We start from the raw sequence: 13303 nt of genomic DNA, 5'->3' as shown, positions 1-13303 counted from the left end.
TTCATGGGAGCCATGTTCACCCAATTTTGTGTTGACTTTTTTTTTTTTTTTTTACAAGGCATGTCGAGGCCCTCCCAAAAGTGTGATGAACTTGCCATCATTGGGGGAAACCATTGAGAATTGGGGAGGGGGGGGATTTGAAGTCTCATGCCTCACACGGTCTTCCTGGCACTCGATGCCGTGTCGATGATGTCATATGTGCGCACGCACACGTGCGGGTGGATGTAATTAGTGCTGATCGAACTTGGCTACGACCGACATCGGGAAATACGAAACTCCACTTCACGTTAAACACATACACATGCGCACACCTTGAGTGTTTTTTCTGAAGCGTATTGTTTAGTCTGGAGGAGACGCACTCACGCACGGACGTGGAAATCGATTAGATCGCGTTGACGTAGGCTCACCTGAGAACGCACACGTTCGCACCGAGCACAAGGTTGCGTTGTAAAAGCTTTTGCGCCAGAAGAAAAGTTGACCGCGTCTTGACTGCTCGGCACAGCTTGGTCGTCGTCTTGATGACGTGGCGCTTTTCTCGGCTCCTACGTTTATTTTTCATCAGGGCCCGAGCGCTGAGGTGCCGAAGCTAAGCGCTTTTCAAATTCTACTCAAACTTTGTTTCTTTATAATGGGCGAGTCTTTGTTATTTGATCAGATTCAGAATCAGAATCAGAATCAGCATCCTCTTGATTCGCCAAGAACTGTATGTCAAAAAACACACGAGGAATTTGTCTCCGGTAGTTGGAGCCGCTCTACTATCACAACAAATACTTTTGAGACATAAAAAAACAACAACAACAAAAAACACACACTACAGAGAGTCACTTAGCAAGAATATGTCGGCTAATCGAAACACGCTATTCTGAATTAATATTGCGTTCACGAAATAAGGATTCAACATAATAATTCATCCATTTCTGGGGGCCGCCATTACGGGCGACGTCACTCTTCGCCGGCGACCAAAATGAACGTCACAGCTCGCCCCCGCGATGGTTGCGTACGTCACGTGACCAAAATCGGGAAACGGGTTCGCGGGCGACGCTGCGGGTCGCGGACATGATAGTTCGAACGGCATTTTGGCAAGTTCAGGTTCATCGTTTTCGTTAGACCCGTCAACTGTACGCGATGACCCTAATGTAGATCACGGCTCGAGCGGTGATCCAATTTCATTTTCAAAAAAATTATTATTATTGTGAGGACCTGAGCACAAGGTGAAAAGTGGGAAGGCTGTCTTGAAATTGTCTTCTTTGTCATTATCATTATTGCTATGACTATTATTATTGTTGTTGTTATTACTATTATTGTCGTTGGGGCCTGAGCCAGGTCTCAGACCCTCTTGGAATCCCGTTGGTTTGCTATTACGTTTTGAGCACCGAAGTGTGACTTTGATGAGACCAAACCTGCGGTTTGGCGGTTCTGCGCGAAGGCCGCCGAGTCGCGTCACGGCGGCTGCCTGCGACCGCCGACGCAGGTTGTGTCCACATATCCTGTGTGTGTGTCTGTATTAAATCCTGGAAGGACACGACCCTTTAGGAAAATACCGGCCCCCTGGACACACACGCACACACACAAAATATAGTCTAGCAGCCGTTTGCACGCCTGGAAACATGAATGAATGCGTGCGTGCGTGCGTGCGTGCGTGCGTGTTCCTTGCTTCTGCAGCTGATGATTCCAAAACTGCAACCTTCTCTCTTATGTATGTATTTATTTATTTACGTGATACACAGATGGGTGGATGTTTGAAATGTGTTTTTAATAGTATTTGATTTTGTATGAATGATTTTAGTCTTTTTTTCAAATTCTGCTTACTTTTGTAACTGGTGATCACTCAACTGTAACCTTCTAGCCATTGTACAGTATTTTTATTATTATAATTTTTTTGGACAAATATTATTAAAATGATGTACTTTTAATAATTGTGTTCATATTAGTTAGTATACACACAATATAAATGTGTTTATAATTATGCTTGCCTCTGTTGGTTTGAATATATTTTATTGTTTTAATGTTGTCAAAATTCGGTTTATTTCAAATAAATGATATAATGCATTTATTATAATAATGATGTCATTGCTCATTTTTGGGTACAATCCAGGCAACTTCATTTTTGTATTTGTTTTACCAATACTTTTCAAATGATTTGTTGACTTTGATTCTATTTTTAGATTTTCTTTTGCTTCTTTGTGCACATTTAAAAAAAAAAAGAAAAGAAAGATTCTTCTGGATTATGTCCGTAAATCAACTTCCCATTTCGATTTTCCTGCAAATGCATGAATTGACTTGTGAAATGCTATGTAAGCATTCCTTCTGGTGAAGGTTTCTGTTTTTCTGTCATTCCAGATGATTCCGGAGCGGGAACGGGCGACTCCGAACCCATTCCGGAGCTCACCGGGAAGCTCGGTAATGACACGAAAAGAAGAAATCACAAAAAACAAAACTTGAACAAAGCTTCCATTTGTGTACATTTCCTTGCCTAATACTTTGATCTTATGTCGTCCCATCCATTGATAGATTGAGAATGGTGTCCCGATACCTTTGGCTTTGCATGTCTGTTCGTACGCGACGTAGCTTTTCGTCTGCCCGTGGCTAAAGCCTCAGGTCAAAGGTCAAATATCTCCAACCCGACATCCCCTGGTTTTTTTATTTGATCGGCTCTAAACTCGACGGACAGGTAGCAAGGCGCTCGCTGCTTTGTTGATTGATTTTTGTTTTGGCGATGGACCGAGGTCAAAGTTCGTAAGTGAGAACGCCCCAAAATCTATTTGCAGCAATGTACACGGAGTCGTACCTCCAATCACAGGCCGCGACCAACGCTTTCTCGAGGCGCGATGATTTGGTGACGCGGTGCCTTCGCGCTACGCAGAAAGGGGCTTTTTATTTCTGACCTCGCCGTGAAGCTCCCTCTCCGTCTGCTCCTTGCTCACCTCCCCTTTGATTGAATTCGTGTTGTGCAACATCAATCTTTTGCGCTTTGCTGTGTTTTATTTGCATTTGAATCGTTGGTATGTTTTTCCTCTTGGATTTATGTTTTTCCGCCTCCTCCTCCGCCCGTCTGCTCAAGATCATTTCGCCGTTCCTCCGCGGGCCGACGGGCACAAAGGGGGCCGGACTTGAAAGCCTTTTCGGGAATGCCTTTTTGTTGTGCGGAGCCGTTTATAAGAACGTGCCACATAACTCTTCCCGCCTGCTTGTTTACACGGCGCTGCAATAATAGCAAGACGTTTTCAGGGTGGCGTGGCTTCTGGGGGCTAAAAAAGCAAGAGAATTCTCCTCCTTTCTTGACCGCAAGCTCCATCTCAAATCTGAATTTAGCGTTCGTGGTGTATTTGATCATTTACTTATTGATTCTTTATTTTCGAGTATTATTATGATGTATATTTTCAAAAATAGTTGTTTTTTTTTATATTTGTATAGATAGTAAAACCATTGAAAAATACCCAAATATATTTATATGGATATTGTTTATTTCAAATCTCAATCTTCCAAATTGTTTTAAAAAACGTTTTTTACAAATATTTTTTTATTTTGGAATATATATATTCGAAATGATTGATTAAAAAAACAAAAGTTGATCACGCACTCTCCTCTCCCTACAAAGTCTGTTGATTTGGCTTTTGATGGGATTACGCCGCCCGCCAGTCGGCTCACCCTCGCCTCCGTTCGCTTCCGCAGTGCGTCCTCGCTTCACTCAGCCGGCCAAGATGAGGAAGCGCGTCATCGCCCGGCCAGTGGGCAGCTCCGTGCGCCTCAAGTGCGCGGCCGGCGGCAACCCTCGGCCCGACATCGCGTGGCTGAAGGACGGACGGCCGCTGGGCCGCGGCGACGACGGCGGCCCGGAGGAGGACGGCAAGAGGAAGAAGTGGACTCTGAGCGTGAAGAACCTGACGCCGGAGCACAGCGGAAAGTACACGTGTCACGTGTCCAACCGAGCGGGACACATCAACGCCACCTACAAAGTGGAAGTCATACGTGAGTCCTACGCCACACAAAAGTCACGAAATGGTCTCCATCATCTGTCGACGATCAAATAACAACAATACTGAGGAAAGAGAAACCAAATGTTTACACGCACTATATTATAAGACGTGCTTTTTTTCCCTTCTTACGGTCTGTCATGAAATCAGACTAAGCTTTTCCTGTTTTAGGTCAAGTAGGAATCCAAAAAAAAAAAAAAAAAAAGGGGGTTTTCCATGACTTTCTTCCAAATGAAAATATACAACACCAATGATGATGTTAGTGACTTTGGAACAGCAGCAAGAATAGTCCGCAGCGTTGTAACAAGCCAAATGAATGACACATCTCCCTCCCCCCCCCCCCCCCCAAAAAAAGGATGTACATGAAAGCGGTTGATAGTGAGATAACGAATGTCGTTGTTGCGTGTGGACAGAGCGCACCAACTCCAAGCCCATCCTCACGGGCACTCACCCGGTCAACACGACGGTGGACTACGGCGGCGGCACCTCCTTTCAGTGCAAAGTGCGCAGCGACGTCAAGCCCGTCATCCAGTGGCTCAAGCGGGTGGAGGCCGGCGACGAGAGCAAGTTCAACTCCACGCTGGAGGTACGGGCGGCGCGGAGGAGGACGGGAAGCGGGGGGGCTGACGTCGCCGCCGTCCGGTCGGAGGACGGGAAGAGGAAGAAGCGGGGGGTGACGTCGGCGCCGTCCGGTCGGAGCCTTTGTCGTGTCGACATTTAGCGAGCATATCGAGGCCCTCGTGGGCCGTTTCGGATCACGTTCAATTCAAAACAGACGGAAATGATTAAATATCAATTCAATTCAATTCAAAACACTAGCCAAAAAAAAAAATGAATGACCAAGGTAAATATTACCAAAATACATTTCAAAAAGTCATTGAAGAATATCATAAAAATTGACATCAAACTTTAAATGAATGGAAGGAAACGGACGTACGGGCGTATGTTATAAAACATACAGAATAAAAAGACTAAAGAGAAAAACAAATGGGTCAATTTGATCCAAAACATAACAGAAGGGTTATATATAAATTCAATAAAAACACAAATGAAAAAATATAATAAAAAATGTAAATGTTACAAAAGTAAATCAATGTACATAAAACGTTCAATAAATGGAAGCATACCTGCATGTGTATGTTATAAAACAAAGATTGGAACACATCAAATAATAGTAAAAACTCAAAATAACACTTAAATAATGCTATTATTAATTGTGAAAATAATTGTACTTTTTAAACTAAAATTGTACAACAAACAGAGTATAGTTAATAATACATTATTAATACTTATAAATAATAATAATAATACAATTTTATTGAAACAAATTCAATTCATAATTCATTAGTAAGTGATAAATAATTTAACCAAAAGAATAAAATAAAATAATGACTTTAAAAAACGGATTCAAATGACATTTTGAGTAATCTAATAAATAAAACTCGATACGTACAAATGTATTTTGATGAACCACCAATGCTCAGTGCCCTCATTGTGGCAGCCATGACTCTTTGTTGACTTTACCTTGAGGTCAGAACTGGACATTTCCTACTTCCCACCAGATTTGAATGCAGCACAGGTGTGCTACGACGTGACATCGCCGCCTACTGGCCTGGCATGCACCATACAAATTGCAGCGCGTTGCTGTGTCGATGTTTTGGTAACATTGTTCCAAAACAAATACTAAAAAGGCCCCGCGGTTACCGAATTAATAGTCGAAACGTACGCCACGCTGACGTTATCCATTTTGTGTGGTCCTTCAGGTGGGGGACCACCACTATGCGGTCCTGCCCACGGGGGATGTCTGGTCGCGGCCCGACGGCTCGTACCTCAACAAGCTTCTGATCACCCGCGCCAAGGAGGACGACGCAGGCATGTACATCTGCCTGGGCGCTAACACCATGGGATACAGCTTCAGGAGCGCCTACCTCACCGTGCTGCCAGGTGCTTTGTCCGTACACGGGTCCGTTTCGTTTCAAGGCAATCTTTTAACATTTGACTTTCTCTTGGCAACACACAAGTTAGGATCCATGTATATTACGATTGGACCCACAAAAAAGTCTCAAGAACCAATGCCTGAAGAGACGCATGAAGTCAGCCACTTTGGTTTGAAGCTGCCAGTTTAGCCATTCACGCAAATCCCCCAGTTTGACTTAGCAGCGTCAATAATTTTTTCTTAAATTTATTGTGAGTAGACCCGCAACCCGAAAAGTGGCCATTTGATCTGGATTATGTCTTTGCAGATGCGAAGCCCCAAAACAACTTCGTCCCGACCGCCGCCTCGCCCAGCCTTCCCTGGCCCGTCATCATCGGGATACCGGCAGGCGTGGCCTTAGTCCTGGGAACCGCCCTCCTCTGGTGCTGCCAGTCCAAACGCTCCTCCCCCTCGTCTTCCTCCCAAGCCTCCTCCGCCCTCCCCGCTGCCCGGCGCCTCCCGGTGGCGGGCAGCGGGCAGCGAGCGTGCCCCGGCGCCGACAAGGAGGGCCTGTCCTACGAGGACTACGTGGCCCGCCAGAGCCGAAACCAGCCGCCGACCTCCTCTAAGCTGTACCCCAAAATCTACACGCACGACATCCACACGCACACGCACTCGCACTCGCACTCGCACGTGGACGGCAAAGTGCACCAACACCAGCACATTCACTACCAATGTTAGCAGCAGAGGGATAAACGACACCCGTGACACTTTAGTGCATTTTGGAACACAATGAAGAATGTCATTTTTGGAATAACAATCAAAAGTATTTGTTTTAAAAAGCTGACTATAGAGCAATAAACGGTTCCCCCCCCCCGTGTTCTGGCCTTCAAACATTGGCATCTTCTGTACATAGTCAGATAGGATTACGTAGCATTTAGCCTGCTTCTAGTCTATATTGTATCAATGTAATAATGTGCAGTTAATGTCAATAGTTTCATGTCAATGTAGTTCAAGAAACACCAACTACATGTGAAGAAGGAAGAAACAGGCTGCTAAACGCTGCATAGCACTCAGTAGACATTTCATTAGGTACGCCATCCAACATTTTGGGGGGGTTGAAAGGCAGCCCCAAAATAACACGAAGTCTGCTAGGCGCGTCGATCGGGAGTAGATCCACAAAAAGTCTCAAGAATAGAAGCAGGAAGTCCACCGGCGAAGGACATAAAGGATGCTGAGTAACATGACGTTTGGTAGGCATGTCTATCATGAGGAGACCCACAAAAAAGGGTCAACGCAGGAAGTCTCCCATTTGACATGAATTGTAGTCATTGATAGGGTTCCTTCAAAGAGGAATTGGTCTTATTATCATTTTTTTCCTGAGGACTCGGCCCTGGCTTCTCGGCCATCTCGGCGTATTTCGTACCCGACGACTTGCGTGCGTTCACTTTGAGCTCGCCGCATATCAAGTTTATACCGTTTTCCACCTGTCAAGCTATTGTCGCTACTTCTGCTGCTCATGTTGTTGTGCTGAAAGCTAACGGACCGCCGCCACTATAGACCGACGTGTTAATGTGCACTTACCGCTGGCATGTATGTAAGTGAATTTCTTTTTTTTATTAAATAGTCAAAGTAGTGATTTCAATCTTTTTTTAATTGCCTCAACATTGGGTAAAAATAATTGCATTTCTTATTTATTTTCATTGGGCATTATACTGCATGAGTTCATTTTGTGTGTGTGTGTATGTATGTATGTATATATATATATATATATATATATCTTTGTAAGATATCGTATTTATAAGTGCTGGCAGATGTTTTGGATATTCGTTGTATGGACAATCTTGTACAGTTGATCTTTTGTTGCATATTAATCGTTGCCATTAAATAAATAAAAAATAATAATCTGTTCATCTGTTGCATTTTGGATTTGAGTCTTAAATGTGGATTATAATCTTGACCAAAGCCTAAACCAGGATTGAAAGCCTCCATTTGAACCCGAAGGAAGTTGTGAAACCGCAGACCTCGCTTGACAACCCAACGCAGGATTTGGAACCCAAACTGGAAAGCTGAAACTTTCTCTTGAAACCCTACCCGACTTTGAAAACTCTAAAATGGGATCACTCGATTTAGCTCGGGTTACGCTAAACCGCAGGTGTCAAAGTGGAGGCCTGGGGGCCAGATACGGCCCACCGCATCCTTTTATGTGACTCCTGATAGCGAATCGCATGTCGGCTTCTATCTCAAATTTCAAATTGTCATGTGTAATAAATACCGGTAAGCATTTGTTTTTGTGAAGAAAGCCCTTTTTACAGCAACAAACTATCGCCCCCCCAATTCTGATTTCAACTCGTTATCCATCAAGTTGCGGCGTATATGTTATGAGATAAGGAGGCGATTAAGCATGTTTATGGTTTCCCAGTCATGAGGGAAACTGTAACTCGAATGTGACCCGTGGGAAAAAAGAAGGCCTGCTCTGAAACCCTAACTGATATTTTGCAGCCTGTCGGCGCGTCAAACTCGAATCAAAGGCGACCGTTTCTCCTCTCGTCCTGTTCCGCAAATCGTTTTCCGTCTTATCCGACACGTTGACGCCGCTCGTCCATCCGGCGCATCTGCTCCCCGTCCTCCTCGTCCTCAGTCGACGGGAGGAAGAGGAGGACGACGCTCCCGCGTTGAGATAAGAACGTCGGAGATGTCCACGCCCGAGCAGAGTCACGGCGCTCCACGCGACCTTTATGTCTTTCGCCGGTCCGGTTCTTTTCGTCGCCCTGGAGGTGATTCAGGAGTTTCCGTCACTGAAATATGACCGACCGCCGTTCACGCGGTCATCTGGTCGGAGAGCGTGACGCGATCCAGACGCTCCGAATTATATTGCTACGTTTTCAAAGGACTAGGATGCTTTTCTTCGAATATCAGCGACAGAAAAAATCAACAACTCGTTAACACGCTACTATAATGAGGTAAACACCGAGTAGCCTCCGCCGCAACTGGCAACCGGTAACACGCAGCTTTGATCTTTTTGTTTCACCGCAATCGAAACCCCAGTTTGAAACTAACGCAGGAATGAAAACCTGCTTGGAAACCCAATTTTGAAACCCTAAAAACGCCTAAAAACCCTACTTCAAAGCCCGAACCCATTCTTGAAACCTTAAAAGTGGTTTAAAACCTACATTTGAAAGGTTAACCTAAGAACCTTTTAAGGCGAGCAAAAAAAAGGCACATTTGAATGAATTCAAAACAAAAACCCTAACTTGAAAGCACAACTTTATTTTGAAACCCTAATCCAGACTTGAAACCCTAACTTGACATCCTAACCCAGGCTCGAAACCTGAACTCATACTTAGAAAACCTCGAATTTAAAGCCATAAACCCGGCTTGAAACTCTATTTTTAAACCCTAGTCCTTGCTTGAAACCCTAATTTCAAATCCTAATCCTGCTTTGAAACCCCACTTTGAAAGACTCACCCTATTTTGTCCCCCTCACCTTTTTTTGAAACCTTAACCCACGTCGAAACCCCAATTTGAGGCCCTAAACCAGACGTGAAACCCTCATTTGAAAGGCTAATTTGAAACCCTACCCCTGGCTCGAAATCCCACTTTAAAAACCCTAACTCTCGTTGAAATGCTAATATTTGCCCTCTTGGATAGGTTGCCTGTGGTGTGAGTTTGTCTGCTTGTGAAAACAAATGTGTGTGTGTGTGTGTGTGTGTGTGTGCGTGTGCGTGCGCGTCGTCGTGGAGGAGATTCTTGTGTGTTTGAGTCAACAGCAGCAGCTGCGCTCGCTGAAGAAGAGGAGCTGTCCAAAGGGCTTTTCACCGCGGAGAAAAGGAATGCCGCTCAGGTGCTCAATGGAGGCAGCCACCATGTCGGACTCGCACGCACACGCGCGGCAGGAAGAACGCCCTAAAAAGACACAAGCGCGTGAGCCGACGCACAAAAGGCCCAAGTGCACACGCGTGAGCACGCGCGCACACACCTCGCTGTGTTTGGGCTCAATCCTTCGCTGGGCCACAAAGCCGCCAAGCAGAAAAACAAAACCCACAAAAAAGGAGCAGAGGCCAAAAGGGGCTAACGTCCATCAGTTTTCCCACCTTTCGTCCTGCCCTGCGCCCCCCCACCCCCACCCCATGTGAAACTTGTCGGACAAGCCAACGCGACAAAAGCCTCCTGAGCTCGGTCTTGCCTTTGCCAAACCTGACACATACATGCCCCAAGTGGGAATGTTCTTGATTCCAGGTTGAAAATCATGCTTATCATTTTTGGAATGATCTTTCTTGCACTCTGTGTTCTTGGCAACTTTCGTCAGCTGCCTATTATTTTGCTGCACTTTGTTTATAAATGTCGTTTGCTCTTTTTTAAAAATGCTTTTAAATGATGTAAAGCAGCACATGGTGTTTGAAATGCGCTAGATATATAAATGAATTGGCCCGGCAGGAACGTCACCCTGGAATGCTTCAAGTCAAGTATTGTACCTTATTTCTCACGTGAACTTATGAACTCAACAGCACTCCAAAATTCTGTTCAATCACGAATTTGATATGCTTAAAAAAAACACGGCACTTTATTACGGTGCCATTGATTCAAATGGTACAAAAATGGCGGCAGCTAGCCGCCGTACAAAAAGCCTTTAAAAGCAAACGCCTGTGTCGCGTCATCCATCCAAACTCCTTTTCAAAGGGTCTAGAACTTTCACAAAACCCACGTATTAAGCGGAAATGAAGCCGCGTGCACTTTCCTCATGTGGCTGCCTTGCTTCCGCAACGAGGCATTCCAATGATCGCTTTTAACACAACACGGTTTAAACAAAACAAACATCCAGGCTTTCAATATAGGCCACAATTACACATGATCGTTCAATGAGGAAATGTTCCCGCCTTCCGCCCCTGACGTCGGCGGGCCATAACCAAAGATCAACCAAAAATCAAAGATCTCTGAAATGACTACTGAGTCTACCTCGGGGGAATTTCTTTCTGCAGACGACGTCTATACGTGCAGAAGTATGGAATCAGTGGCAATGTTCACAGCATTAGAGGGGTCCTGTAAACTTCTGCTTTGAAACCCTAACCCTAACCCTTATTTGAAACCCTTACCCCGGCTTGAAACCACTACTTTGACAAACCTAACCCTGACTCGAATCCCAACTAAGAAAGCTTGGCCCTGTCTTGAAATCCTGGCTCGAAACCTTAACGTGAACTCCGTCTTGAATGACATGTTTGGTATGTATGATCTCGAACATAACAACAAGATACAACTTTCGATAATCACTTCCAGATGGAGATATTTTGACAAAGCGTCATTTCAACATAGAGCGCCATTGCTTTTTCGTCGCAGTGCCTTCTGGGCAGTGACGTCGAATGGGGATGTTTGTTAGCAGTGGCCTTTTTAGCAGCCCCTGTTCAGCCATTTCGGTTCGAGGCAGGAAAATGAGGAGACGGAGGAAGAAGCAAGAGCCGGAAGAACTTGATCTTTTTGGGAAAACCTCCTTTTTTTGCATTCCGTCCTGATTGGAAATTGCGTGTGGCATTTTTTACGATACGTTGTTCGCAAGTGGTTAGCTTAGCTCCGAGAAAAGAGAGCAGCAGCGTCACAATTTTACAAGGGCCGTTCTACGCCATCGTTCCCAGGACTCTTATGGTCGAAACTAAATATATATCTATATATTTTTTGGGGGTTTTTACTTATAGGAATAATTTATGAATATATACCCCTGTATTTCAGTAGTAGAAATTAAAAGTATTTGTCCTTTCAATCAAGAGTTGACTTTAACCCCGGCTTGAAACTCTACAAATTCTGGTGTCTTGGAAGCCCAATTTAAGCACACTTCCAATTCCTACTTAACAGTCTAACCCAGACTTCAAACCCTAATTTGCAACTCTAAGCCGGGCGGGCATGAAGCCCAACTTTGAACTCTCAACCCTGAAACATGTCTGACTTCAACCTTTTCGCAACGACAACCTACCAAAAGAAGAAAACGTTCCTGGAGCTTTTGGCCTAAATGTGAGCGCCAATGTTTGTCAAGGCTGATATGATAGTGTGTGTGTGATAAGGATGTTGCCCTCCTGTGTGTGTTTGCACATGCGTGTTCACATGCTCACCGGTTCCTCCTCCATTCACTCATTTTCCTCTGGAAAGCACAACTGTGCGTGCGCGCTCATCTTCTGCACACTCTTCAAAAGAAGCAGATGTGAACGTGGGCATCAAATTCAAAAGCCCAAGGTATGGGCACCTTTTATGATTGTCGCGTGTGCGTGTAGGAATGAATAATCCTTAGCCACAAGGGTGATCAGTTTTGAGGTGCTGTGTTTCACCGTGTTTCTACCTGTGCACAAGTGCATCACAATGCAAAATGGGTGAAAAGATGCTCGCAAGTTGTGTCGAACAAGGCGGGAAGGGTTTAAGGCCGGCCAATTTGACGAGTGAGCATTTGGCTTTTGGGTTTTAGAAATGGACAAATACTGTATTAGGTGTACCTAATGTTTTTTTTGTATTTCTTTATTTTATTGGGTGTAAGTAATGATTTTTTATTTAATTTGACTTATTTGTTTTCATTTTTTTAAAATTTGTATTTAAGAGGCACTTGGGTTGGGAAGTTGGAATCATGTATTTATTTCATTTTTATTAGGTGTCACAAATGTTTTTTTTGATTTAGATTTGTTTGTGTTTTATATCATTAGGTGTACTCTTTTGTTTTGATTTTTTTAATCTATTCTATTTAAATATTTCCATTTTTGATTATTTGATTGTATTATTTCCACTTTTTTTGTCCACTTCATTGTATGTCATAATGTTAGTTGAATGAATTGAATCCATTCAATTGTTTTATTTTTCCAGGATGAGGTGTTTCTTGATATTATTTTTGGTTTGTATGTTTGTTAAAAATGATGATGTGTACCTAGTGCTGTATTGAGTGAGTTTGGAAAAGAAAAGCCACAAACGCATGCGCTCCATTGCAAAACAAGCCGTCATTTACTTTGCGCCGAGGTTTACGTCCGGACGACAAGGCTCATTCAAACTCCTTCCACACAACAAGCCGTATTTACCACAAATTGGCTAATAAACCCGCGCGCGCTGTGTTTTAAGCGTCAGCGCAGAAAGGTCTTCATCCAAAGACAAATATCTGCGCTGTGAAATCATTTGGTTCGAGTCACATCTTGCCCAGACCGGGGGGGGGGGATTACGCTTACACACTCCCAACTCACAGTGTGACAAAGTGTGAAATCTGGATCACATTAAGGAGAGACAAGTTTCTCTCTGTCACACTTGACTGGAAGGGCGGAGGGAGGTGTGTGTGTGTGTGTGTGTGTGTGTGCGCGCGCAACGCTGTGGGAACACAGCGCTCAATAATTCCGACTGACAAGAGAATAGTTTTCTTTAGTTCTCTCAAGTGGGCCCGGCTCATTTGTACAGCCTG

General features: G+C 44.3%; 1 protein-coding gene across 4 annotated transcripts in view; it reads left to right on the top strand.

Annotated features, from left to right (window-relative positions):
* The window catches only part of fgfrl1a (fibroblast growth factor receptor like 1a), a 35373-nt gene extending 27564 nt beyond the window's left edge, over window positions 1-7809 (top strand). For 3 of the 4 annotated variants that reach the window (XM_061787771.1, XM_061787772.1, XM_061787773.1), the window contains exons 4-8: window positions 2341-2400; window positions 3673-3969; window positions 4388-4560; window positions 5738-5918; window positions 6218-7809. In XM_061787771.1, coding sequence (XP_061643755.1) covers window positions 2341-2400; window positions 3673-3969; window positions 4388-4560; window positions 5738-5918; window positions 6218-6630 — 1124 coding nt within the window. In that variant the 3' untranslated portion in view covers window positions 6631-7809. Of the gene's footprint in view, window positions 1-131; window positions 1697-2340; window positions 2401-3672; window positions 3970-4387; window positions 4561-5737; window positions 5919-6217 lie in introns of those variants that run through there. The other variant, XM_061787775.1, reaches the window with a different exon arrangement.
* The last annotated feature ends 5494 nt before the right edge of the window (window positions 7810-13303 follow it).

Source organism: Phyllopteryx taeniolatus, chromosome 10, assembly GCF_024500385.1.
Source record: "Phyllopteryx taeniolatus isolate TA_2022b chromosome 10, UOR_Ptae_1.2, whole genome shotgun sequence".
NCBI classification, from domain to species: domain Eukaryota; kingdom Metazoa; phylum Chordata; class Actinopteri; order Syngnathiformes; family Syngnathidae; genus Phyllopteryx; species Phyllopteryx taeniolatus.
Note: the sequence above shows the minus strand (reverse complement) of the source record. Positions and strands in the feature narration are given on the sequence as shown.